Below are 27692 nucleotides of genomic sequence, written 5' to 3'. Positions count from 1 at the left end.
CAAGGTTGAAACTATAACAAGGATAGAATCCACAAATACAGACGGCAGGTCCGAAATCAACGAGAATTTTTAATTTTAATTCTACATCCACCTGGAAAAAGTCTCAAAAATTGGGTCTAGACATTTTCCGTTCACTTCAGCAGGAAAATGTCCAGAACATTCAGGCGGGGGGGTGGCGGAGGCAGGACATGACGTAGGAATTCCACTGTGGAAAGATTGTTTTTGTTGACAGCACAGCGTCGGCCCTTTACACCAAAGTGCTCGAATCTCGTTGTTTTTCCAGGCTGACAAAGATGTCAGCATCTTCTACGTGTTCGGCTGCTCTGCTTCATCCAGTTTTGTGTCCGTCACGTTGTCAACACGCTGCCCGCTCGCTGTAAATCTTCCAAACAAAGAACTCCAGATTTCAGTGCATGTCTGAAACACGTTGGTTCCTGAAGTAGCTTCGTTGTTATAGTAGCTCAGGGAGGTGGCAGGTTTTAACAGTCACTAGTGCTTCGGTTTTCTGCTCCTGCTTTTTCTCAGCTGCTGGTTTGAATGTGGCGTTTCTCCAGCAGGTTGAAAGGATCCGCCCACTTTGAGTGCTGCGCAGGAGTGTTCTGTCTTCATCTTTCTGGCTCTGCTGGTGATGGGGTTTGACTGTCGAACGAAAAGAAACACAAGTGACTCATCTTGTTGCGTCTGTTTTGTTGTTTTCTAGGACCCGCCGCAAACCCAGAGGCAGAGGTCGCCCCCCCCGCTGCCCGCCACCTCAGCCCTGGAGGAGATGGCCTTGTACAGCAACAAGCGCAAACTGAGGCAGGGCCGCCGCAGCCTGGAAACCGCCGTGCCCACGTAACATCCCCCTCACACACACCGAGAGAAGAAACCCGAACACACACATTTCCATGCGCCGTGGAACACTGGCGAATCACGAAGGGCGCGGAGTCACTCAACACTACATGTGTCAGTAGAGCGAGATTCACTCTCACATGTATAACCACTGCAGAGACTACAGAGCTTGATAGTTGCCACACATACACACTCACTTATATCCTGCGTGCCAGTCTTGCCTTTACAGTCTGGGTGAGTTGGCAAGTTGCTCAACGGTCCACGAGAAAGAGCTTGTGTGGTTAGCTAGGATCGCTACTTACAGACATTCTGTTTTTATTTTTATCCACGCTCTGCTCTAGTAGATCTATTTTAACAAGAGGTGACCGAAATATTTAGTTTTTGTTTTTTATCTGTCTCGCTCCATTGATTGTTTAAAAAAGAAAAAAAAAAAAAAAAAAACTTACTGGAAGAGAAAAGAAATGGGTCATAGCTGTACTAATGATATTTTTAGGATTTCAGTGACTAGATTGTAAAACGTCGGGGGGGTGCTTGAGACGGGGGCGGACAGGAGTGTACATATTAACTGAGGGAACATCCTGCTACCTTCACGCTCGCTAGCTTTTAAAAAACAGACATATTGTTTTTGCACTGCCACTGATCAGCTTTTTAAGAAGAACATATCTTTACTAATTTATTCTTTTACTCAAATTGAAGGCCTTCTATTTTACACTGTTTTAACACATCCGGTCCTTTTGGGTTCAAGAGGATTCGTAATCTAACATTATACATTTCTCAGTAAGGAATTGCTTATTACTTTATAATTAAATCTACTTCATTAACACTTTGATTCGAGCATATCTGCAGCTTTACAAAGCTTGGATGAAATCTAGCATCATGACATTGTCGTTGTTATCACAGATTTCAAAATAAAGCATCTGTTTAGTTGTTTATTCTGTGTTTACATTCCCCCTGTAAAGAATATGACAACATGCTGGAGGTCCCAGCCGTTACTCAAAACTTTAGAATATTGAATATCAACGTTTTGGAACATGCATCATTTACTAATTATCGGTACTTACCCTGCCTTACCCTCACCCCTATTTTTTTTTTTTTTTTTAATTAATGTGAATCATTAGTTTCTACCTTGTTGTATCTGGAGGTGTTCCAGAGTGACGTGAAGGTAGCAGGTGTTTTTTTTCTGTCTATGGTTAATTTAAATCTGATGCCACTGAGAAAAAAAAATCATTTATGGTTGTGTGAATAATGTACAAATACTGAAAGGAAAAAAGCAAACTTTGGGTTTGAAACTGAGCCGGTTTGAACGGGCTCGGTGTCGGGACGCTCTCTGCATGTATATTGACTCGTTGATGGGAGAGGCAGAGCCGATGAGGAATTCCTCTCGAGATATTGATGACATTCAGCTCACTGCTTGACGTTCTGTCGGTTTAGGAATCTGACGGGTATTTTTGCAGAATCACCGCATTGTAGCATTTGTGTTAATTTAATGTAGGGTCTTCTAATTCTAGCTTTCCGTGTTGCTCTCACTGACTGAAATTCAGTTTGTTTGATAACATTTTCAATGGCTGATCTCTTTTTTTTTAAACTTACAGTAGATGCATCTTTTTTTTTTTCAGGTGGGTTTCACTACATTATTCATGCAGTGTTTCAAGTTTGTGTTCATTCTTTTGTCTTGAGTTCTGTTTGGGGGCTTTTACTTGCAAATAGGTTTGAGGGATTGGGTCAGACGTCCTGGGGTCGAGGGTTAGAGCTCATACAAGACTGTAACTAGTGAATTTGTACAACCAAAGAAGTCTATTTTGTCGTTCAGGAATAATAAATTTTACTTTTCATTTAAGAAGCTGATTTGTGGTGCAGTGTCTTTTGTTTGTGATTCATGTCTTGTGGTTTTAAAAGCTACAGTGTTTCCTTTAAGATGAATTTGTGGAGTGCTTGCTAAATGACGTCCGTGTGTAAATCAACAATTTCTCGAGGTCAGCAAACTTATATGTTTATATATTTATATATTCCCTGTTTATATAACGTATGATGAGTTAATATAGTAATAATTGCAGTAACAGTAACATCAACACATCCCGTGGCGTCATTCATTTACTGTAGTTTGAACATGGAACTCACTTAAGTAGCAGGTTGAGTTGAAGGGAGACTCCTGTCACTGAACCTTGCAGAAGAGTTCCTCTGAGCCCTGACGATTCTCTGCAGGGGGAGAAATCAATTTACTGTGAGTGACAATATCTGATTCATTTCAAAATCAGGGAAAATAACAATCGAGAAGTTGGAAGACACACGAACCCTTTTCTGCGTCCGCTGGTGAGCGTTGTAGAAGGACTGAGCACTGGGGCACTGCTCCTTATTGTTAATCTGGATGTGAGGGAAGTTTAGAATGACACGTTACTGAATTTGACCCAAAAAACATTTACTGGAAGGTCGTGTTCCTCAATGTAGCACTCAGTTTAATTCATGGAGAACAGACTCACCAGTTCAAGTCTCTTCACAGATGAATCCAGCTCCTCCTCAGGTAACAGGAAAGTCTTCTCATACCACGTTTCAAATTCTGTGATGCACATGGAGAATTCATTATTTTATATTAATTATCTTGGAGGCAGTGTGTTCAAAACTATTCATGAGCAGAAGACTTGAGGACTGACCGGCGACGAGGCGCGCCCCGCACTGATCCACCAGATGTTCACAGTAGTTGACCTCTTCCTTGATGTCGAGCAGCGCCTTGTGCCTCTGTTGATACAGAGTCTTCAGCTCACTGAGCTGCAGCACTAATTCGGCTTCTTCCTCATCATCATCATCATCTTACAAAAAAACACATTAAAAATGTAAAAACCTATGATGCGTGTGTCAGGTCCTTCAATTATATAAACTCTCTCAAACTCTTTACACTTCAAAATACAAGATGTTTCCACAAAAACAACAACGTCCATTAAGAGCAACAAAGCTCAAAGCCTCGATCACGAATATGAACATGACAAATACCTGGAGCCGCTCTCATCTGCTTGCGTTGCTGTATGGTAAACATCACACCCTCGATCGCTCTCTTGACAGCCTTGACCTTCTCGGTGAGCTGAAGGAGGAGACTGTGGCGTTCCAGCAGCACAGCCTTGTTGTCCCTCAGGATGCCGTTGATCTGGCTGCCTCGTCCCAACTTAAAATTCTCAAAGGCTTTTGATTTATGTGAAGGAGACCTGGACAAAGACGGAGAACTTATCAATAAAGATAAATAGTAAAGATAAATAAATAAATAACCATGTTCTTTCTGTTTATAAGATGATCAATATCTGCGCTCACAGAAATGACTACATGTACATTAGTTACATCCACTTACTCGGATTCAGGTGGCTGTGACTTCTGAGTGTCCGGGTTCTCATCGTCTGGTTCCGGTGACTCGAGTTCTCCATCAGACGTCTGGACAGAACTCATCTTCCTGGAGGAACTCTCGCTACGCGGCCTTGGAGATGGACTCCCTTCTCCCAGCGTCGTGCTTTGGTTGAATTGAAACCCAAACTTATGCATTAAACTCAGTCCATTCATGAACGACATCAGGCAAATGTTGCTACGATTACATAGAAGATCAAGGTCAACAAAAGTTTTATTTATCCCTGAGAGAAGTGCAGAGGAGGTAAAATCAGTGGCGACCCCCCATGGACATCAACTATAAGTACAATTTACTGGTCACTGCAGTTTTCATCTGTCTGTTTGCAGGATGACACAAAAACTACTCGATCTTTATTTACCTGTGTTTGTCTCTGGACTTCTTCCTTCTGGACGTGACCTTACTTGGACGCTGAGTCTGTTTCTGAGTAGACGCCCCAATGCTGCCGGCCTCCGCATCCTGTCTTCTGTCCGACTCCTACAAAAGCACCATGGAATCAAAGCTCAGTCACAGTGAGTTGTTCTGGAAACAGACAGAGCAGCAACATGTCCTGCACAGATGTTGACTGACCTTGACGGGACCTTGGTCTTTCTTCATCAAGCTGCAGGTGTCGCATGTCTGAGCCTTCTGCTCCTGTTTCCTGCTCACAGACAAACATTCGATTAACTCGCCGATTACAAATAAAGCATCGTTCCAAAATGTTCTCCTGTATTTTTAAAGATTTCAATGGGAGGTTAATACTCACTGCACAGCAAGTTTAAACTGGGCAAATACTCCTTGGACCTGCTTGATACTTATGACCTGTAATTCAAAGTCACGCACAGAGAAATTAAAAGGCTGAACTCCGAGTCTAACTGGAATTAAAGTGATAATATTTGAATCTTAATGTTTTTACATTGATTTCCTTTAGGCTTCCGTCAAGGTAGCTCTGAACCTGACTGCTGATGTCAGCCAACTGGGCTTCGGACAGCGGCTCATACTTGACATCCGGCCTCATCGCCTGGTGAAAGGAGGAGGCCAGTTATTGTTGTGCCCACAGTGAACCAGGGATATAATGAAACATGTGTTGGCTCATTATTTTCCACTTGGCTTCACTCACCAGAGTATTATGGATAGCCAACTCCTCTTTCAGCACCTGCACCTCCCTCTCAAGTTTCTTGATCTGGAGCTAATCACGACAGAGAAATGAATCAGATCACATATTTGTACGCGTATATAATTACGTATAAGTGCACGTTTGTTGAATGAACTCACAACTGGATCCATTTGTTCATTAATAGCAGGTTCGGTCTGGACGTTTTTCATTCGACTTGCAAAACGCAAAGTAGAAATCTGCAAAGAATAGAAAAGATCATCCAGAGGTGAAATGAGGGCATGTGTGATCTTATACTTTGTGTATATTAAATAATCCAGCCCTTACTGTTTCGTCTATATGTTTAGCTTCTCCGTAGATGTTGGCCACAAGCACAGTGTTGCAGTTCCCTCCTAAAGAAACAAACATTATTGTAACACCACAGAAGAAGACTGTTGTTAACAGCCTGAACATGTGCTCGTCTCACCCAGCGAATCTTTGAGGACATATGTGAGTTTGGTCTGTCTGAAGGGAACGTGGTCTCTGCGGCGGTCTGCCAGGGCCAGGATGGCCTGCTCCAGGAATGACAAGGACTTGTTGATGTACGTGGCTTCTTTAAACATCTGACCCTCTGACTGGAAGAGCGGGTACGTGAAATACAGTGGGGGAGGAAAAGTAAAGAGAAATGTGAAATGATGAAAGATAAAAATCAAAATGATTTAACTGAGCAGTTAGGCTTCATTATTCCTGCAGACTCACCCCGGTCTTTCCCACTCTCTCCGACCCAGCTAGATCCACCAGACTCAGCTTGGAGGTGATGTATTTGGCCTCACATAAAGTCCGCGAGCGAGACTGACGAAGGAAGACGTGTTTACAATTAAGGCTGACTTCATAACAAGTGGTGAATGTCTGAGTATCAAGTGAACGACTCACCTCTATGTGAATATTGAAGATACAGTGGGACCTGGAGGAGTTTCTGTTCAGGCTATTAGATCCAGTGATGCAGTTCATCTTACCCTGAGTAAAGACAGAGCGATGCTTCAATCAGTTCATCCATAAACGTGTGAAAGCTACATCACTCCCATCAAAGTCAAACACTGACTTTAAAACAATATACAACTCCACTCTCGTGCACTTTATCAGGAACACCGTACTAATAGCTTGAACCTGTGTCCACTGAAGCATCAGATTTCGGATCTTGACCGACAGGAGTGGAACCCGACGCGGTTTTCAACTGTTGTAACCCAAGCGCCTTAAAGATCCACGTGTTGTGCATCCTGAGATATCGTTCTGCTCGACACAGGTGTAAAGAGAGGCTGGTCTGAGCTACTGGGACCGTTCAGCTCTCATCAACATTGTGTTTCTCTGTGTCAGAAATCCTCAAACTAGCACAAATGGCGTCACATTATAATGAAGTCAGAACTCTCTGAGCATTAACACGAGCTCCTGGCCTGAATCATTCGATTTGCTGATTGGATAAAGAATGAATGTAGATGTACTGGTGTTCCCCATAAAGTGCTTGGTAAGAGAGTATTTGACAGAACAAGGTTGAAAGAGGTTTTCTTTTTTTAGGCCAGAAAGTATTGACACACCTCAAAGAACAGGTCAAGTGCATCTTCCTCGGTCAACACTGGGTGAACAGACAGACCTCTGATCAACACTCCTCGTCCCGGCTCCTCCAGCACCACTATGCCCTGAGGAGACGGAGGGGACAAGTCCTGCACTTGTGACAGCAGGTCAAACAGCGTCTCATTGTAGATCTCCATGAAAGACACGTGCACTGAGAAGGACGAGTCAGTCCTCTTCTTCATGTCCTGAAACACCTGAGCACAGTGTCAGAGGTTAAAGGAAAGGTTTCAAGTGGAGCGGTCAGAGTTTCCCAAGATAAGAGTTACCTGTTGAAGAGCTCGAGGAATGAATCCTCGCTGCTGGTAGGATTTTGTGGACCCGGTCAGGGTGTAGGTTTTTCCTGCACCTGTCTGCCCAAAGCACATCACAGTACCTGGCGAAAACACAAGACCACTATCAAGACTATCCACTTATTTACTGGAAGTTAAATAAGGAAAATCTCTGACGCAAACAAAATCTAGGGAATACTGGTTATTTTATTGTCACGAGAAATGTGTTGATGAGATCTACCATTATAACCGTCCAATGCTCCCTGCACCACCGGGCGACACACTCTGTCATACATCTCCTCCTGGGACACGTTATCCAGGACCCCTTTAAGGCGGAATGACCAGGAGTTCTGTGGGCCTCTTTTAGGCTCCTGCATCTTTCTGACGTCTCTTCTGTGATAGATGTTCAGAGTCTGAGGGCCAAGACACAAACAAGTTATTATTAGTTTACGTTACCAAACAGAGAATTTGTTGTTAAGCAGAAAAAAGAAATGCAATCACTGGAATAAATCACCCAACAAGATGCCATCTGAGTTAGACTAAATATTGATGAGATCAATTTTGAGATTAACATTTAAAATTAAATTTCTGCCTGACTCTTATTTTTGAGATATCTGCAATTATATTAGAAGTTAAGGTTTCATAATACAGGTTGAGATAACGAGATATTCTAGATTAATATATTCATTGTTTGGTGTTTAAATAAATAGTGTTGAAATTGAAACAAGGTGAAAAATGATCAAATTGCTTAATTTGTCCAGCTATGAGTTCAAAACCCAGAGATGTTTGATTTACGATCATAAAGGACTAAAAGAGATGTTCTTGGTGTTCTAGATTAGTTGAAATGTTTATTAAAAAAACAACAATGTCGTTTCAAAGATGCCAAAGCGTTTTTATATTATCTCTATATTATATTAATACAATCCTTCACCAAAGAATGCAAACAACTCTGTCTCATCTGATCCAGAACTGACCCGACTTTAACTAAAGTTTAGCTGAAAACAAACTAGCTTAGCTTCCTCATATCTTCTCTGGCAGGTGTAAATGAAAGGCTGTGATTACCTGTCCGTCAGGTAGAACCTCAACAAGGTCCTGACTGAACTGTGCCGTGGGTCTGATCCGGACAAACACACCAACATCCCCGCTGTGAGTCCTCATCGTGCAGTAAGGTCAAGTTCAAATCGTCTCTCAAGTGACGTCAAGTTCAAATCGTCTCTCAAGTGACGTCAAGTTCAAATCGTCTCTCAAGTGACGTCAAGTTCAAATGGTGGCAGCAGAAGCTCGAAGATGAACTTCAGGTGTCGACAGACGTTGTCTGTGTTGTCCCTCCTTTGAAGGCATGACATCAAAGGCAGCAGACATTGTTATATAGCCTTCCACGAATCCTTCAGTGAAAACACTCAATTCTGAAATGCAGCTCAAACACATGAGGACACAAAACTAAAGAGACAAAGTAGCAGCTTGACATTGTTCTCTTGGATCTTTATGGAAACTTAAAGCTGACGAGTCGACTTCTTTTTCCTGTGGAGACTGTTTTTTTTTTTTTTTTTGGCTTTGATAAAAAAATGATCATTATGTTATTTGTGTCGCTGTCATGAGTCTGAAGTTTGGCACAGCCACAAATAAAAGAATGAACATGGAGAAATAAAACCCTTCATTAACCTTATTAAAGGTTCAATAATAGTAAATATTTTAAATAAATGAGTTATTGTAAATAAATGAGAGTCAGTGTAAATAAATGAGAGTGAATGTTAATGACGGTCTGTGATTACCTGTCCGTCAGGAAGAGCGAAGTTTGTGGTTGGTCTGATCCGGACAAACTCACCGACATCCCCGCTGTGAGCCTTCATCATGTCCGGAACACAACAACCCTCCGTGGATCACAGGCCATCACCACCGTGAAGTGTCCGGAGTGTTTTTTATTCTTCTGCTCGATCAAGGTTGATCTGTGGTTTCCACGTAGCCATGGCAACCGCGCGTGCACAGCGTGGCATGGCGGCAGAGCGCGCTCCCGCACAGGAGCCACTCGATGAGGTCTATATCCGTGTTTGACGTATTCATCATTAACCAGAACTAATTATGAACCAATCGTTTGTAATCGCGAGGCTCTAATGGAGGCTGATCGAACTGACACGTTTAAAGTTCCCTGGAAGTTTCCACGTGGTCTCAAACACGTGGTAGAAGCTAACAGTGAAAACGTGATTTACCTGCAGGCTCAGGTGACGTCGCTGCTAGCTAACATTAGCTCCACAGGCAGCCTCGCTGTGGGTGGAGCTGTCGTTAAGAGTTTCTTCCTCGTCAGTGAAACAACCTGAAGTCTGCGGATGAAACTGATCTGAACTTTGTTTGACTGTGAACTCTGCACCGCACGTTTTCAAACAGGTGTGTCACAGCGCCCCCTGTGGCCGGCGACAGGGACAGCAGGAGGAAGCGTCGCACCGTGGACATGAAACTGCGCCGATTCAACGATGAACAACAAAAAAAAAAGTTTAAGTAAAAAAATATATATATATTTGTAGATTCCAGCTTCTGACATGTGGAGTTTGTTTGTTCTATTATGGTTCATTGTTTAATGTCAATAACAAATTAAATTAAAACCTAAATCAGTGTTTCAATACATAAGATATGTTAATTTATAATGATTATTATTTAGCTTTACACTTTTTTTGTCTCAGGCAAAACCATTAAACAAGAAAATTCAAATAATCACAAATTTCAAACTGAATGTACATTTTCTTGAATTGATCCGTTATAATAAAAAATATATTGTTATATGAATACAAGTTTCTAACATAAGCTGTTTAAAAAAAAAAATGAAATGCCTATTTCTCTCAATTTAAGTCAGACAATTGTTGAGTTCTACATTACAAGATGTACAGATCAAAGTGTAAAAGTTAAGAATGTGTTATATGAAGATTTTTCAAAGAATATATTTAGGATTTTGCAGCAGACTTCCAAAGTATTCAGTATGCTTCATGTTGAGATTATTTGAAATGTTTGAGGGTCATTTGGTGGTTTTGGATGGTTGTTAAAAAACTACATGTTGCCACTTTAACATAAGTTTCCACTTACTTGAGACATCACAGGAATAAACGAAATGTATATGGGAGCGTAACACAAGAAAAAAAATTGTAAAAAATGAAATTTTTCAATTTAAAAATTCAGACGAGACTTAATTCAAGAGGATCACTTTATTTTTTTGTGTTAGACTCTTCTCTTTTCATCACAAATATCTGTCCACATGAAGTGTCCCAGCAGGGATCAACCTTCCCTAACATCTGTATGGAAAGGACAGAAACACAGAACATAAATCCAGTTCATCTTCACCTCTCTAAACATAACTAAGCTTGTAGTAAAAACCCATTTGATTTGAACTGGGCAAACCACTGTTTTGGACGTGGATAGCACTCATGATGGTTTGGTGACAGTTTGTATTTACAGACCAGCGGTCACTGTAACTCTCTGGAGATGAACTTATTCACACACTACCAGTTCTACACAGTTGCAATGAGGGCTGAGAAAGTCTGATAATCATGGAGGAAAGGATAAAAAAAACTAAGATAAGTCTTTTGTTGGCATTGTAACATCTGTGACAACTGAAATGCTGTCAAATGACAGTAAAGCATTTGTTGCCAGAAGAATGATTCGGATTAGAAGCTAGCTTTAGTTACTCTCTTGTGGATGTCTAAAAGATAGCAAAATAACGTCAGGGAAGCAAAATCAAACAGTGGATATGAAAGACAGTTAGTAGTTGAAATCATCAGGCAAACTACATCAGCACTACATTCTTCAACAGAAGGATTCTTTTCATTTGTATGTTGGTCTTTTTCACTAAGTGGTGAGATCCAGAGGCAGGCAACAGCCCGGGAGACAACAAGCAATGTTCTCTTCAGATGACAAAGCAGTTTCTATCAGTAAGGCCACTTAATATAGAAATTCTAAATGAGGACCACAACCTATCCCTTCTTGTCCATAGATCTCAGCAGGGTGTCATCATCATCATCACCATGATGAGGGGGAAAAAAACATAGCTTCAAGTTTCTAAATCGAAGAGCCTGATGGCCAGCTCTTATGTGGGGGGATTGGTGTTTGCCCCCTTTACCACCACAGCGGAAAAAAACAGCTCAGTCCACATGGTCACCACCAGCTGTGCTGCTGAGGTAGTTTCCCCACTCCCAAACCCCAATTGCAACTCAAAAACACACCTCAAAATAACCATGTGCGATTGGGTTATAGCAATCTTGCAAAAAAATAGATATTTTCACAGAAGTTTGTAAAATCATCTTGCCTAAAGTCTTCTTCGATCCTCAGTGGCTTTATCAAAGCAAGTTGAAGTCCAGAGAGAAGTTGCGCCATACAACCGCTGCTCTGAGTACAATCCCAAAGGACAACTATGTTGTTGTTGTTGTGGTTGGATGTTGCTGCAGTGTTGTACGATTGGGTGTATTTTGCTAATTCCTTTTCTATTATTCCCTCTTTTAACAGCCCCTTCAGATGCAGTCCTTTAGGTTTGCCAACCAAATGTGTGTGACGCGTTGAATTGATCTAATTAAAAGGGAGTGTCACTATATGTGTGTGTGTGTGTGTGTGTGCTGCTGTGTGTGAATCTATGTATGTGTGTTTGTGTGTGTGTGTGAATACAGGCCTGTGTGTTTGTGTAAGTAACCAGTGTGGTGATAGAGGCAGCATGAGCTCGGTCAGGACTGCAGTCCACATAGCTGGAGTTCAGCTTCCTTCGAGGGGCTGGGCAGGACCGTGCTGGAGGGGCCAGGGGACGGAGGGGAGCGGCTCTACTTATCCCCGAGGATTGCGTACTGGTTGTCAAGCTGCAACTGCTGCATAGAAGCGCCACTGGTCTCATCTCTACCACGGTTCCTGTGTTTCACAACCTCAAAGGTCTTCTCCATTTCTCTGTCCCTAAAAGACAGATGTATAACTTAAGTGTTGAAAACAACTGGTCAGGTAGCTGAACAGAAAAATTACTTAAATATACCATTTTAAACAAACTATTCTTACTTGCGTGTCTCCACATGCTTGGCTGTGCTCAGTAGAGAGGGGAACTGTGCGTCATTGAAGATCTCAGGAGGGCCTTGAGTGGGACCTCGTTTGGTGGTGGTCAGCCGAGCCCCCGGAGGGCGATATACGCCAGAAGGCTTCGATTCGGGAACCTCTTCCTCCTCTGAAAGCAAAGAGACGACATGTGTTAGATAAGAAACCACATTCTCTGGGTTGATCCCGGTTTTATTTACTAAACTCACAATACATAACCCCCAGTTATTAGATGTTTAAAACAGCTTCAGGCCGTGTATGATTACTTAAAAAATAAATAAAACTAAAAGGCACTTTATTTATGTGGCTTGGAATGCACAGTTAAACTATCGTACGCTTACAGGAGCCTTAAGACCAACACAGGTTTTACGTTTACAAGCAAGTGTCATCGGAGTTCTGAACCTTTAGAAAGTAATATTTTCCTCTTTCAACCCTCAGGTCTTATGTTGGAAACAAAGGAGGGCTGAAGTTGGTTTACCCACCGACGGGCGCAGCAGCAGGAGGAGGAGCAGCTCCAGGTTTGTTCCAGGGCCCCGACATCTTGTCTCCGCTGACCTGAATGATCTCTCCATCCTCACCAACCTCCTCCTTCTCGTACTCATCTTCCTCTCTCTCGTCACTGCAAACAACCAGACGGACAGTTGAGAAGAGATGAAGAGCCTCCAGACAGTGAAAGGTCAGGTTTACCTCTGCTTATGTTTGTCTCATCTAAAATCATTTGAATGGAAACACACGTCATATCTGAAGAGTTTATCTCTAACCAAAACGTTCGCAGTGAAATGGTGTCCTATATTATCTGGTTCCATTTGACAAAGATGTGTGAAACAAGTTGATAAATGAATGAATTTATGAGCATGTAATATCTGAATGTTTGCACCACGACAGAAACAACTGATTAAAATAAGGGGGGATGGAATTTGAGATTTAAACATTTTAAAAACAGAGATAAAAAACCTTTTGCTGATGTTATGCTTATAAACATTGCGAGTGCTTTATAATACTTCCCTGTGTCGTGCATCAATCCAAATAATATGTTCACCTTATAATAGCTTGATAACTGGAATACAGTCCTGAAAACATATCTATCTATAAATCTGAAGCTGAGATAATTGTATTTTTTATCATCTGAATCTGCCACGATGCAGAGGAAGCTCCAGAAACATGTGGATCAAACTCTTACTGATGCAGACTCTCTTAGAATAATCTAACCACGGTCAAATCAATATCCGTGATATAACAATACCAGCCCTCAGCTGGTGGCACTGACATGCAAATGACGAGGACTCCTGACAACCACACATTTCCATCTCACCTCATCTGTAAAGCTTGGAGCCGGAGACCACTGTAGTCCACTTCTCTCTGCTCAAACTCTTTCCATTCCTCGTCCTCCTGGGCAAACGGAAACATTAACTCAAGAACACAACACAGTGAAACCACACAGAGGAAAGAAAAAAAGATTGTGCTGCCTGGGTCCAGATTGTGCACATCTGGATCCAGGCCCCGATCTGAACCCCCCGGATTACTGGCCTCACAGAGGCAGGGCTGCACGGTGTGGATCCACCTGGTTCAGCTCTCAATGCACAGCCGGGTTGGATCCCTGAGCTTCGTGTGATGTGGAAGCTCTCATGCTGTTAGCCCCCGTGAGAACTTGTGACTAATGGCGGCCCGGCCTTGCTGGATTCTCGGCTAGGAGGAGAGGGGGGGGGGGATGACAGCTCGCCCGTGGAAACACTAGGCCACTGACACCGCGGTTCAAAATGAACGAGGCCTAACATTGAGTATCCAGCACCAGGCAGCAGCTGCTAGCATTAAACCGAGGTTGTTGAAGAAACGTGTTATGCTAACGCGTGCCGGGGGGGTGGGGGTGGGGTGGTGTACATATGCTAGCTAGCAACCGGCGTCCCCCCTCCTCCTCCTCCTCCCCGCATGCTGGACTGAATCCCGGGGTTTTACGTGATAACCGGGCGGAATAACAGCGGCCTGTCAGGAGGGTGGCTGCGGGCAGAGCACCGACTGTGACCGGGACACTCGGTGTGACACGACGCGGCGGAGGAAAGACTGCTAACCGGCGGCGAGGTGGAGGGAGGGGGGGGGAGAGAGAAGCTGCGTCGGTTACCTTCTCGATCTGCGCGTCCTGGTTCTCGCTCTTCGTCGACTTCTCCTTCTCCCTCTTCGTCTTCTTCACCGCCGCAGACACGAGTCCGGCGGGCGGCTCCTTGCCCTTGCCCTTCTCCTTCTTCTTCTTCTTGTCCCGCTTCGCGAAGAAGTCGTCCAGGCTCTTCTCCGTCGGCATATCCGCCATTTTCAGAGAGGCAGCGTTGGGGAGTTAGCTTCTTTTTTTTTTTTTTTTTTTTTAAGGTGGTGGAGCGGCGACAAACGCGCGCGTGTGTGTGTGTGTGTTGGGGGGGGGATCAGCGGCGGGGACAAGCGGGTCACACGGTCAGCACACACGGACTCGAACCTTGTTGTCACACTTTCTCCCGTGTCTCGGGCAGATGAACAGAAGATGTCCTCCCTCTTCCCTCACCACACCGCTGGCTAACCTGTCCACCATGCCATGCACGGGCTATGTGACAAATCTCCGCCGTCACCCGGAAGCGCTTCAGCCCTCAACCGGATGTGGTCGGACCGTGACACAGAGACTAAAAGGCCACAGCGTCACGACGTTTTAACACGAGTCACTTTATTTCACATTTAGTCAAATAAGATTAAAAACTAACTCATCGTGACACTTTGTGATGAGGTGACGTTTAAAGTCAAGTTTGTATTAAAGCGAATTTATCAAACAAGTGAATTTAAAGTGCTGCACATTAAAACATGGAGAAGAAGAGTATTAGATAAAATAATAGATTATCATACAGTATTAGATAAAATAATAGATTATCATACAGTATGATAAGATAATATATTATGATACTGTAATAAGATACAATGAGATAATAATGATATGATGAGAAAATAATATATGATACAGTAAGATTAGACAAGAAAATAAAATAAAGATTTAATGGCTAAGAAGTAAATACAAGTGTTATGTTGAATCTAACATTATTGTGTTTCATTACAGTGAAGTTACATTATTTACTTTGCAGCTCAGAAAACACAATGTGTGTGTGCACGTGTGGGCTTTAACAAGTTAAAAGGACGATGACCAGATCAAGTTAACTCCATATCTGGGTCTAAAGAATTGAATTCACTGCAAATGTGTTAAAAACGGATAATGCAAAGATTATTGGTGAAGGTTCAATAACAGGAGTCATGTCCACTTTGATTAGAGAGGAGCAAACTCCATCATGACCCAGAGGTGTTTTTTTTATAATTCTAATATAGTGTCAGTCATTTTCTTCATGTCAAGCAAATCAATATGACTAAAATATGGAAAAGAACATTTTTCTCTTGTGGTAGAATCTGATTTGTTCATTAATGAACTTATATTGACTGAAGACACAAATGTATGAGCAGCCAACGTATGTAATTTGACAAAGTTGTGAGTTGAAATCCCTTAAAATGTAACATGGATGTCAAAACAAATCTTAAAAAGCAATATTAGACATAAAGCAAACAATTAACACATCATTATTTGACTGGATATAACCTCCAAAAATGTTTTTATCAAATTTCTGTGATATTACCTCAGCTTTTCAAACTTGAGCACAAAAAAACCCCGTCAGAGGTCATGTTTTGAACAGACGCACAAATCTACAAATATCTCTCACATCAAATTAAGCCTCTCCTCAGCAGAAAAGCAGGCTTGTAAACAGATTATTGAACTGACGTCAGTTTCCCTGAGCTGGAGGTCATTTGACCAGATGCAGGACAAAGAGAAAATTCCAGCTCCCTTCACCAATGGATGTGCCGCTGTCAGCAAGGCTATCAACTCTGCTTTGTTATATAAGCAACAGGTGTGATATCAAACATGCACGTGTACTTCAGATTTATTGTTATCATACATTTTTATTTATGGATGATCATAGAGCCATGACGAGGTATGAGGAAGTGAAATCTTCAAGAGAATAAATCAGACAATAGACCTGTCAGAGTTTTTTTGTTTGTTTTATTGCTCAGCAGTAAAAAGTACAGTGTATACTACAGTACAAAAAATACATAATGTTGAACACTGCTTCACCGAACGTTTTGTAAAATATCCACTTTTTGAGCGTGCAAAACAACAAGCCCACCTGTGAGCATCCGATGCAGGAAATATCAATATGTTTAACTGTGTCATTCACCATCACCGCTTGAATCGGTGACTTCTGAACAACATCGCACAATGCAGAAAATCTTTAGCGACAATAGAGGCAGGCAGCGTCGATTATTGAATAAAACTGCAGCAATGCAAAGTAAAAGAGATGATAGAAGGGCCACAGGGTCAATAATTCAACAAAAGAACGATTCAAACGCCTCTGTATGTGCTCACAGTAAATACTCAGCATACTGTACATTTTTTGTCTCAGTGTTTTCAATGGTCAGGATCTTTGACAGACTCTAACACACGTCGTGTTGTCCAGAGGAATCATTCACAATCATTCGACATTTCAACAAACACGATTTACATTAATGGACTAACACAGTATCTGGGGAAACACTTACAGTAGCAACGGATGGTCTAATTGTTTCCATACAGCGCTGAGAAATGATTTCTCACGTTGGGCTATAACCAGTAGCGACTCCACAAAACAGCGAAGAGGATGAACAGACAGAAAGACACACACACACACACACACAGAGAAACAGATGTGATACAAAGTCTTGTTTGACTTAAAGTAACAGTGATATTTGGTTAAGTGGGGGCAGCTCGCTTCAACTGATCCGTCCACTCTCGCACATTCTACTCCACGCTCACAGTTTGCTTACATGCACGAACAAGGCATTCACACACACACACTGATATATAAAGGGCCAACGTAAAGAGTTAAGACATCTATGTGGTCCCTCTTAAGAGAAGCTGGTGACACACAAGGGGGAAAGCCACTTTAAGTCAGTTCCACTCGACCGACCGACTCACCATCGTTCAGAACAGCCAGATGTAAAGACCGTAAATCATCCAAATATACCGTTAAAACCTGGGCTGATATTTATCAAACTGTACTTTATATTTATACAACTGCTTTGAAACTTAAGAATAAAATGTGCTCGTCTACTTTTTTTACGAGTTTAACAGAGAAAGAAGTGAGCACATGCCCTAAAGTGATTTTGCAGAATATTATTGTCATTATATGAATAACATGATTAGCTGTATAATCCATAATCAGGTTTGTTTAGGCTGCTATTTAGATTGAACAAGATCTTACACTGTTTTCTTTTTGTTTTGTATTTTTACCTTTGTCAGGCTGTAAAACAACAAATCTGGCTCTGATTTTGATTCCAATCACTTCCCATGCATCTTCATTGTCTGAATGGTACTAAATTATTCTTATTACACTGTGTAGCCTCTAATGTACAGTAATTTACAGTAATCATTTTGTTTACATCCTATTTCCTCTGATTTATTCCTTATTCAAAATGTAAAAATCCTCTATTTGTTACTGTTTTTAATGTCAGATTTATGTTTAGCTCAATTCTTTCATGCTACATATCAAATGTATTGTTATTATTCACAAATGTGTTGTTTATTATAGAAGTATAAGGTCTTTGTGTCATTTAACTGAGGGAAACGGAGTTCACACAATGAAAATGAACTAAAAATGACATATTCAGAATAACATGAAAAAATAAGTTTTCCTGAAAAATGATCAATGGGGCACAATCCTGTCTCTGATTGCCGATGAGCAGATTCATCACGTGATCACTTGAGAATCAGATATCACTCTTTCTTTCAATTCTTCAACTTGACTTTCTTAGTTTAATAGTTTGATAAATACAGACCCTGATTTCACTCACAGCATTTTGCGACAAATCTCTGCCCCCTCCCCCGAGTTAATATTGTAGGTGCTATATTCAAGTTCAACAGGCTATAAGTATTTTGGGATTGATTTGAAAGGAAAAAGTAAAATTACAGCTTTAATGTTTTCATAGCACGTCTCTCTCTCTCTCTCTCTCAAGCAGGTTTATGTGGCAATATTCACAGTGCACTCGCCATCAAGCCACTGTCATGAAACAAAACCACATATACTCTGTATTTTATAAAGACAATAAAAACCTTTTTTTTAAATCACAATTAAGCCTTTTTGTAGAAAATGTACATCAGAAAAATATGCAGGTGCATCCTCATAGTAAATAGTGTCTGTTTACATCCTTCCAGGTTGCTCTTTGTTTTTATAATATACAGTATAAAGTCAAAAGTCTCTGAATATTTACCACATATATAAAATAGACAACGACAGCAGGGGGAGTAGAGGAGGAGACTCAGTCAACGTCTTCTCATTTTCTGTCTCTAGATGGCAGAAGCTTTGTCTCTGTTGATGAAGAGGGTCTCCTGGCAGAAAGGGTTAACCAGGACCACGCTGCTGCCGCTGTAGTCTCCATTAGGGGGTAGACAGGTGTCATGGTCCTGCAAATGCACAAATAACGTTAACACAGGTGTCTGGCTGTTAAACGAAAGCTGTGAGACATGATTCAGGTTACTGGGTTCACCTTCAGGGCACAAACTGCAGTCTACTGTATGTAAGTCACTCTACAGGCAGACAGCTGAGCGTGGAGGCAAACAGAATAAGATATGGGTTTGTGCACCCTGGGGGCTTTTAAGGAGATGGTGAACAAAGATATCTGACAACGCTAGATGAGCAGGGACACAAGCGGAGGTGGAGGGGAGGATGTAACAGCTTAATGGGAGGAGAGACAAAAGGGAGGGATGACTCAGAGGAAACAAGGCAACACAGCGGTCCAATGCCTAGAAGGGTGGAGGGTGATGATGAGGTAGAATTGGTGGTTGGTGGTGAGTCAGCAGTAATGAGGCAGTGCCGGAGGAGGGAGGTGTGAAAAACAAAATGATTTGTTTTACAGCGGCAATGAGGCCATTTTTATCAGCAGGATCCAATCAAATCAAATTAACTCTGTCATTTAGGTTTACGATCATTTCTACCAGAGCTCTCTCACTGACCTACAGCACCAGGGAGGCTATAACACGTGCGGCTGCTGCTCTACAGAGATAAAGGTAAAAGGCAGGGGAGAGAAAATAAAACCTGGGTGTCACCAGGGGCATCCTACACATGATCCAACCTCAGCTTCCCTCTCCTGCCGCCCCCACAGACGGCAAATCGTGCAACGGTCGAGGAATAAAAGAGATGAGACACACACACACACACACACACACAGTGAAACGGTCAGTGGAGAGAAGATGATAAAAACATGCCAAATGAACGAAGCAGTGATGAACAAATCACAATGATACGAGAAGAACGAGGAGCGAGATTGCAGATTTAATACTAACTAAAAGCCCATATGCCTGTTGTACATTACAGTATCCAACAGATGGTGCTATAATGCTCCAAACAACAAGCTGCTCCCCAGTGAGGTTTGAATTCATCATCATTGAGGGACCACGACAACCTCTGGCCTGAGTGACTCCCTGTAGATCACAGGAATCTTATTGATCTCACTCAGGTTTCCAGCAATAATCATCTTCTTTCTGTGCATTTTCAATATCACACACGTGCAATACTGTAACATTGAATATATTCTACACGGTATCTTTATTTATTACTTACTGAGTGTGTATTAGTAGTACCATAGCAGGACTAATAAAGGATGCTCATATCTTATCCTATAATAATGTAAACACCTAATTGAAAAAGAAAGTCTGTAAGATCTCTCTGTCGCCGACTTGTCAGTTATTAAATCAGTGTGTGCAAGAATATTTCCAGTTGATGGATTGATTCAGCCATAACAATGGAGCCTTGGCTGGGTTTCCTATTAAACTCATTGCAAATATAATAAAGGTTCAACTAAGATAAACTAAGCTAGAGCATGATATTACACAGCACGATAAGATCAGGCTATTACCACGTCAAAAGCTAATAAATGGAAAACTAAACAGTGTGATAAGGAAATAAGCTCTTAAGTAACTTCATACTTATAAATCACTGCCAATTAGCAGTGACATAAATATAACTTAAGATTTACAATACTGTACAGACTTAAAATCTGTGCAACATGCAGAGGCATGTTAGGAGCTGGTTCTCTTCCTCTGGCAACTGTCACACAGAGATTCCTGAAGAGAAACAGTGTTGCTCAGTGTAAGTGTCCTAAAGGCATTTTAAAGATTAATAATTTAATGAGATTGTTGTTTTGGCCAGATTTCAGAAAGACAGAATGCCCTGTATCGTTCATAAAAGGACTTTTTGAAATGGTTCCTCCACGAATTTGTGGATCTGTTTAAAATCATTTGCAGAGTGATCACGTTGTTGCTCTCTCAGGAGGCTACGAACTGGGAGCCTTCTGGTGCAGAACACTCTAATAAAGCCATCCGTCAATGGCCGAGAGGGTTGATTCTCTGAATTTTGAATATAAGATTTGAAAAACTGTCTAATAATCAGTATTCTAACATTATGTCTGCAGGGAAATCCTCTTTTTGCTTCCTTTAAATTGTAGTAATACAGAGTCATGATCAAGTGCACATCAGCCGGCCAGAGGCTTTGCTGATGGGAGGGATTAGAACGTGGATCCTCTTGTTGTTTCCATTCTCATTAAAACCATTGTGCTGACTGATAGTGAAACATCCAGTAAATATCCCACCACCTGAATGTGCAGTGTTGTGTTCTAATAGTCGGCAGTGTAGTTCTTACCTCACTCTCCAGAGTGTGGATCTCTCTGGGCAGCTCCACAGCGTGCCTGCTGAAGTAGTCCATGGTGATGGCGTTGTTCCAGTAGCTGAGGTTGTTCTCCTGACTGGACGACTTCCTCTTCCTCCTCATGCAGCACACGGTCAACAGCACAGCTATGAGGGGGGCGGCAGGGAAAGTAAAATGGAGGTGTTAGCAGGGCAGTTGGAGAAGACGCTGCTTCAGATAAATAGATTTTGAAAGTGCCCTCGAGAGCGGCTCAGGTAGTGGCTGTCATTTTTCAGGAAAATATTCCACTGGTGGAATACAAGGTGGTGGAAATAAAGAAGTTCAACCTTGACAAATATTCAAGAATCATCCAAAAATATCATTAAAGGGGAAGAAATACTTGTATTTGTACTTGTATCTATTTATGTATGTATGCATGTATCTATGTATTTATCTATCTACTTAAAAAAGTTTTCTAAAAGGATCATTTTGGAAAATAGATGATGAAGTCTATTAAAATCCATCCATCCATCTCTATGCTAAGCTAAGCTAACCACCAGCTGGCTCTCTTACAAATGTGTTATCGATTTTCTCATATAACCCAAATAATCCAGTTCCTGGAAATGTCAAAGTGCTCATCGTTGTTTGTGTCAGTGACAGTAATGAATTTTTGTGAAGGTCAGCAACACACTAAAGAACAAAAGCACTTTTATACTCGTGAATTAAATCTCTTTTACAGCTGCACAGACTTTACTTACAACATGAGGACACGGGCACACTGATGGCCAGCACGATCCACACGATGTCCATCCTGCTCAGGCAGATGGTCATGCGGGACGGTGGGGAGTCCACGGTGGGGTCGGAGCTGTTGCCGGGTGTCCAGGGGTCCTGGGTGGTGGCGGGAACCTGCCTGTTGAGGAAGTTCCTGCTGGCGGTGGAGGCGTTCTCAGAGCTGTTCCCCTTAGCAGGCGACTCCTCGGCCGAGCTGCCGTTGGGGAGCAGCCCTCCGTACGTCGTTACATTCCCAGGCCACTGTCTCAGAGGAGGACTGTCTGTGCCGTTACCATGGGAAACCCGACCATGACCCACAGCGGTGGTCTCGATGGGTGCAGTGTGGTTGACTGTGGGATCCGGTGTTTTAAGGCCCAGCTCAGTGGACAGGGCTGGGGTGGACGCAGTAGAGGTTTGATTCTCTGGTGGGCTCTCCAGCAGGGAAGCAGACCTTGCCTGTGAGTCTACCACCAGCCCGTCGGTGGGGGGCTCGTTCGCTGCATGCACCTCCCTCAGGGTGATGGCGTGGTGTGCAGCCACCTCCGGGACACCCCGAGCATGCTCAGTGGGTTGTTCCAAGCTCGACTTGTGAGGCTCTCGAGCAAGTGTGTCTCCTCTGTCTGATCCAGAGTTGGACATGAGACCCAGGGGGTTCGGAGCACTTCTGGTTGTAGAGTCCATGTCTATATTTGGGAGCGCTGTGCTGCTGGCCTGGTTTGCGTTCACTCTAACTGGGTTGTGGACTTGAGAAACCCTGACCAACTTATTCATATGGCCTTGGCTTCCATCAGAGCTGGACTCCTGGGGCTGATTAACCCAGCTTCCAGTGCTCAACGTGTTTGGCAGGACAGTATTTGTGTCATGAACAGGAGGGTCTTCATGCAGGTTGGAGATTTGGGTGGTGTGCGGCCAGGTTGACGGGTGGAGAAGAGGAGGGAGAATGACACCTGTTGCTTGAGTACCTCCTTTGGACGACCATTCCCCGCTACTGGAGCCTTCCTGACGCCAGTCCAGGTGGGGAGGATCGGGGAGAGACGAGGTGGCGCTGTGGGCAGCTGCCATGGAGACAGAGTCCTGGGACGTCTGGCTGAGGTGCAGCTCCTGTGCTGATGAAACCAGTCCTACTGGCAGTGCTAGGAATGCTAGAACACCTGCAAAGAGAAAGATGATGGTCAGTCCAAGATAACATAGAATTTCCATGAACCTTCTTCACAATATTTCAGAGAGAAATTCCTTATAAAAAACAGCAATGCCTTCTGAGGTGTCTGTTTATGAATTGTTCGTTGGGAAAGCGCTTGGTTGGTTTAATTTGAATAACAAATTATCTGTTATTTCACAAAAAGAAAAGCCCAAAACATCAATACCAATGTGCTTTTCTTCTTTTACACCCCATTAATGATTGATATCATCAAAACATCACGTTTTTGACAAATGACTCAGGTATTCAGTGTAATGTTGGTGCAGTGGATTGCATCAATATTTAAATCGCTTTACAGTGAAGCCACTAGATGAAGTCATGACGGTGTCAGAAGAGCCTACTTAACATGCTAAAACCATCTCAGACAGCCTGACAGAGTCACTTCTTCCCAGCTCAATCCCATAAGGCGGCTGTGTAGTGACAAGTCATTAGCAGGTGCCTGTGGGGAATATCGGTCCTATTATGTTAACCAGACAGCAAGAAAGTCACAGAGAGATGACCGTGCTATTACTTATTAATTTCCCCTTTGCTTCCACCCCTCTGTCCCTTATTGACACTCTTACAAACAACTAATGTGACACATTAGTGGAGCTCACATCGAGCGTTCGGAAACGATATGCATCAATGCAGAGCCGCTATCATTTAAATCCCGTCTGAAAGAAAGAGAATGCAACATTCATGACAACAAATCCAGCGAAGAGAGCAAAACAGTGTGTTGAATGTCATTCAGCACTTTCCCACCTCTCAGAGCTGCCTGTGGCACTCAGCCCGAGGACAATCATTCCAAGCGAAGATGTAATCGGTCACAACTATATCATTGTACACTCTCTAGGGACCATTTTCAGCCAAGGAGTGACACATATTTGTTTTGCTCATGAGCGTTTTCCAAGTGCAGGATTAAAAGAAATACTAGGATGCCCACGTTTGTAATATTGAAGGAAAATCCAGATTAACAGAAGTGTTTAATGATGTATGTTTAATATTTTAATGATAGAGCTAGAATAATAGAAACTGGAATAATGCTTCACTCTGCAGATCCTAAGTCATTTATTAAGGTCTAGTCAGATAAAAAAAAAGTACAAAGCTATTGAGGATCATTTACAAATGTCACGATATTTACACACTGTCATAAGGTATATGCTAATAAGCAGTAGCGGTATAGATGCACGTTAACTCCACAGGCCTGGATACATATCTTGCTTTTGTCAAAGACCTCAGCAGACAAAGCAAAATTAAGAACATGCATCTGCATTAAAGAAAATTAACCATATTAATTATTAGACTGCATTATTTTGGCGTTAATAAGCCCCTTAAAAAACAAAAGTCTTACAAAACACACTGTCTAAAGCAACACGAGACCTCGATGTTGTGACCATCACTATAGTGCTCCTTCTGTCACTATGGAAACCAACTTTCCATTTCCAAGGGGAGCAGAGGAGAAGAAAATGGGAGGAGAGGTGAGAAGAGACATTTCTACAAAGCAAAAGGGCACGAAAAAGACAGAATAAAGGAAAAAGAGCAATTAAAAAAAAAACGTCACAGTTAATATCATTAATCTCACATTTCTTTGCCATAGAAAATGTCTCTGTCCCTTTCCTCCTTGTTCGCTGGAGGATTTAAATTACAGGACAGCAGAACCCCAAAGCACTGACTATTTAAACTCGGTGGCTAAATCATTAATCATATTCCTCCATACTCAGGCACACAGACTACACCAGGAGAGAGGGTCCAGGTCCTGCCTTCCATTAACCACGCCTGTCACGTCTCTAATCCGTGGAGCACACTCCAGACCCATATCTGCGGAGATAACACACATGGCCATCCTTGATTTATGACTGCTCGTCTTTGCTGAGATGATCATTTGGGCAGGGAAATGGAACACAGGCAAACAGACCCTATCAAGGCTTAAGTGCATGGGCTGTTGTTGATGGTTGGTAATGTGATGAGCGGTCACATTAAGGCAAAAAGAAAAGAATTGCCTGAAGGTGTTCCTGAAACGTTGTGATCACAAGGCAAAAAATATGCTTTGTGAGGTCACAGCGACCTTGACCTTTGAGCACCAAAACCGAATCAGTTCATCCATGAGTCCAAGTGAACGTTTGTACCAAACTTTAGGAAATTCCCTGACGGCCTTCTTGAGATATCATGTTCACAAGGATGGGATGGATGGACAGACAACTTGAAGGTATAATCCGGCCACTGGCTGTCGTCAGCTGAATAAAAGACTCTATAAAACCATCACTATGACAAAAAGTCATAGGTGTGATGTTTATTTTTAACATTTCAAATCTACCTCACATGACATATACATGATGTGACGCCTTACAGCTGCAAGCAATGTAGAATAATAATGTGTTTTTTAAAAGCTAAAGAAAGTAGATTTGAGATTTAATAACAGAGGGCAGTTAAGAGAGAGGACGTTTACCATGCTGAGGTCTGGCTGGACTCACATCTTCAATCAGTACCCAGAACTGTCACAACCTGGCAACCTGCTGCTACTGAATAAAACATAAAGCCCAGACTCCCTTTACAAACAAAGTCATAAAAGAAATGGGCAAAGTAAACGCTCACACACTCACACACACAAACACGACCACATTCGTTTTGATTTGTCCATCAGAAAATTGGAATAAAGCATATATGTGATTCCATCAAGTTGTTTTATGTTATTTTACTTTTGAAGCTCCAGCACATGAAGCAGTTAGTTTCTTAATATTTCTCTTAAAGATGCTTTATTTTTAGATATGAACTAACTACATGGCTATAAATATCTATATATTAGCTGTAATGACATAGTAACCGTGTGTTTTCCAACCCCCTGCTGTGAAACAAACCTGTCTATTTTGTTTCATACAGTGTTTGTTGTATTGCTGAATGTATGTGTGTGTGTGTGTGCAGGGATTACATGTGTATCTGTGTGTTTTTACAGACGAATGGATATAATTTGTCACAGCGTCTGTGCGCCTGGCTGATGGAGTGAGAGCGTAAGCAGGACGAACGCAGACAGAGCGCCTGGCCCCTGCCTCCACAAAGACGTGCAGCTGAGAGGCAGGCGCACGGAGTGAATTAACAAGAGACATGATTGAAAAGGCCCAAGAAGGAAACTGGGCTTCAAGAACATCCATTATTGAGTTGTAGCACTGAGAAGAACATGAGAAAATTGGATGGGAAAAGGTGAAGAATAGTGAGGTCGGACAGGGCGGGAAAATGTGCAAAAGCCAGAGCCAGAGGTGACGTGTGGATTAAGAGACGTGTGGGCGTTACGTCCATGATAAGACGTGGACAAAAGAAAAAACAATGGATTAAATACATTAGACCAAGGAGCAAAAGAGAAAAGACAAAGGAGAATAAGGTGCGAGAGATAAGGGAATGTCGAAGGCACAAAAACATGTATCTTGCTCAGCAACACTCAGCATGATTTCTTTGTGCCTATTGGCTGATTTTGTCCTGACATGCATGAAAACAAGCAGCAACTGGTGTGAGCAGATTTAAGTTGTAAGCATTGAATAGCAGCTCTTTCTCTTTGTCCTTCCACTGTTTGCTTTTATCTGCAGGAGAGGTGACATGCAGCGAACATTGTTATCACTCACACCAACCTGTTGCCCTCACTATCTATATCACCCAACCCATCACCTCAGAATAGCACATGCTAATATCACGGAGACAAACAACGGCGAGTTAATTTGACATTATGCTGCTATCGGCCGCCATTTATTTGACAAATGGCATCACAACTGTTTTCTATTCGCTTGTAGTGAGGGAGGGGGAGGGGGGGGGGTTTATGCAGGAAAGCTGCTGAATTAGGGCTCTTTTGAATGCATAGGGAGCTGCTGACATTCGTTGAAGTCCTCCATTGATGTCATCAGGGACATCAATAAATCATGTTGCAAAGCAGGATCCTGTGCACTGATCCAACGCAGGCTTTGTCCCGCCAATCGTTCACGATTAGACTCAATGTCAGGGGACGGTGAAGAGAGCGGGCGTCACTGAATCTAAAGTTACACCGAAAGAGATGGATCATAACATTTAGTCCTGCTGATGAAACTCTGCCTTTTCTTTCATGGACCAACTCATACGCAAAGACTCCATTCCAGATGAACAGTATCATTAAGACTCTTCCAGCCTGATCAATCATATTGGAGCACTTAGCGTAGCACGCAGGCGATCAGTGCTTATGCATCAGCCTGACTGCGTGATCAATCCTGAGAAGGGTTATACTCGCTTTCTGTGGAGGTTGGGATATTTACTTTTCTTTCCAGGGGTTGAAATTGATGTGGCTTGAACGTGCACGGCGACAATCTGCAGACAAAGCAGGAGCCGGAGCCAGGCTGGTTGTGCCGCATCATCAGTGGGCAGCTGGCAGTGGCACTGTGTGAATTGGAGACTCAACAGGAAGCCAAAAATAGAAGCTGCAAAATCATCCATCAATGAGGCTCGTGACGGTTCGTCAGGTTGTTCTTCTGGACTGTTACTGCTCCGGCAGCAGGACGGGGAATAATGAAAGAACTGTGTGTGCAGCACAGGGAACAAAATCCAACGAGAATCTGGCCAAGGTCACTTGAATAAATCAAACTGCAATACACTGATAAAACCTGTATTAAGATTAAATACGTGATAGGGGTTGCACACCTTCAAAATTTTAAAGAGTCAACTGTTAGGTGAAGGAAATTGAGTTGACTTTGACACATGGGAGGTGATTCAGCTCCAAACTGTGCTAACGCTCTCTTGTAAAAGACAAAATAACAGGACAGCAACACTTTCGTTTTACTGCTTCTGGAGTAAT

General features: G+C 42.5%; 4 protein-coding genes across 15 annotated transcripts in view; 1 reads left to right on the top strand and 3 right to left on the bottom strand.

Annotated features, from left to right (window-relative positions):
* Positions 1 to 828, top strand: part of scrib (scribble planar cell polarity protein) — an 81462-nt gene extending 80634 nt beyond the window's left edge. For both annotated transcript variants that reach the window (XM_069512604.1, XM_069512600.1), the window contains one exon: positions 701 to 828. The gene's annotated coding sequence lies outside the window, so the exon portion shown is untranslated. The remainder of the gene's footprint in view (positions 1 to 700) is intronic.
* On the bottom strand, positions 50 to 9166 carry kif9 (kinesin family member 9). Of its 2 annotated transcripts, none has more exons than XM_069512617.1 (22): positions 8956 to 9166; positions 8246 to 8512; positions 7425 to 7596; positions 7181 to 7287; positions 6878 to 7108; positions 6219 to 6302; positions 6045 to 6137; positions 5773 to 5920; positions 5634 to 5698; positions 5468 to 5545; positions 5313 to 5381; positions 5109 to 5213; positions 4959 to 5014; positions 4784 to 4853; positions 4575 to 4690; positions 4166 to 4321; positions 3817 to 4025; positions 3480 to 3635; positions 3309 to 3385; positions 3124 to 3192; positions 2950 to 3027; positions 50 to 639 (listed from the first exon to the last, which is right to left on the bottom strand). In XM_069512617.1, the coding sequence occupies exons 2-21, from the start codon at positions 8339 to 8341 to the stop codon at positions 2950 to 2952; spliced, it is 2235 nt and encodes a 744-aa protein (XP_069368718.1). In that variant the 5' UTR covers positions 8342 to 8512; positions 8956 to 9166; the 3' UTR covers positions 50 to 639. The 2 variants fall into 2 exon arrangements, 1 of the variants encoding a protein (XP_069368718.1); XR_011238958.1 differs by lacking the exon at positions 8956 to 9166 and adding an exon at positions 1957 to 2041 and having other exon boundaries at positions 503 to 639; positions 8246 to 8477.
* A 1193-nt stretch (positions 9167 to 10359) lies between these two features.
* On the bottom strand, positions 10360 to 14851 carry cdv3 (carnitine deficiency-associated gene expressed in ventricle 3). Of its 2 annotated transcripts, none has more exons than XM_020087679.2 (5): positions 14349 to 14851; positions 13545 to 13621; positions 12715 to 12851; positions 12200 to 12362; positions 10360 to 12100 (listed from the first exon to the last, which is right to left on the bottom strand). In XM_020087679.2, exons 1-5 carry the CDS (start codon positions 14532 to 14534, stop codon positions 11974 to 11976), a joined length of 690 nt encoding a protein of 229 aa, XP_019943238.1. In that variant the 5' UTR covers positions 14535 to 14851; the 3' UTR covers positions 10360 to 11973. The 2 variants fall into 2 exon arrangements, with proteins under 2 accessions (XP_019943238.1, XP_019943239.1); XM_020087680.2 differs by having other exon boundaries at positions 13545 to 13618; positions 14349 to 14847.
* A 1415-nt stretch (positions 14852 to 16266) lies between these two features.
* The window catches only part of tmem108 (transmembrane protein 108), a 38624-nt gene continuing 27198 nt past the window's right edge, over positions 16267 to 27692 (bottom strand). For 5 of the 9 annotated variants that reach the window (XM_069512636.1, XM_069512633.1, XM_069512635.1 and 2 more), the window contains exons 3-6: positions 21699 to 22862; positions 20956 to 21107; positions 19379 to 19405; positions 16267 to 18722 (exon numbers count right to left, since the gene is read on the bottom strand). In XM_069512636.1, the coding sequence (XP_069368737.1) occupies positions 18606 to 18722; positions 19379 to 19405; positions 20956 to 21107; positions 21699 to 22862 (1460 nt within the window). In that variant the 3' untranslated portion in view covers positions 16267 to 18605. Of the gene's footprint in view, positions 18723 to 19353; positions 19406 to 20955; positions 21108 to 21698; positions 22863 to 27692 lie in introns of all 9 variants that reach the window. The other 4 variants (XM_020087167.2, XM_069512638.1, XM_069512639.1 and 1 more) reach the window with 2 other exon arrangements.

This window comes from Paralichthys olivaceus, chromosome 17 (assembly GCF_024713975.1).
Source record: "Paralichthys olivaceus isolate ysfri-2021 chromosome 17, ASM2471397v2, whole genome shotgun sequence".
Taxonomy (NCBI): Eukaryota; Metazoa; Chordata; class Actinopteri; order Pleuronectiformes; family Paralichthyidae; genus Paralichthys; species Paralichthys olivaceus.
This window is presented reverse-complemented; position numbering and strand designations above follow the sequence as displayed.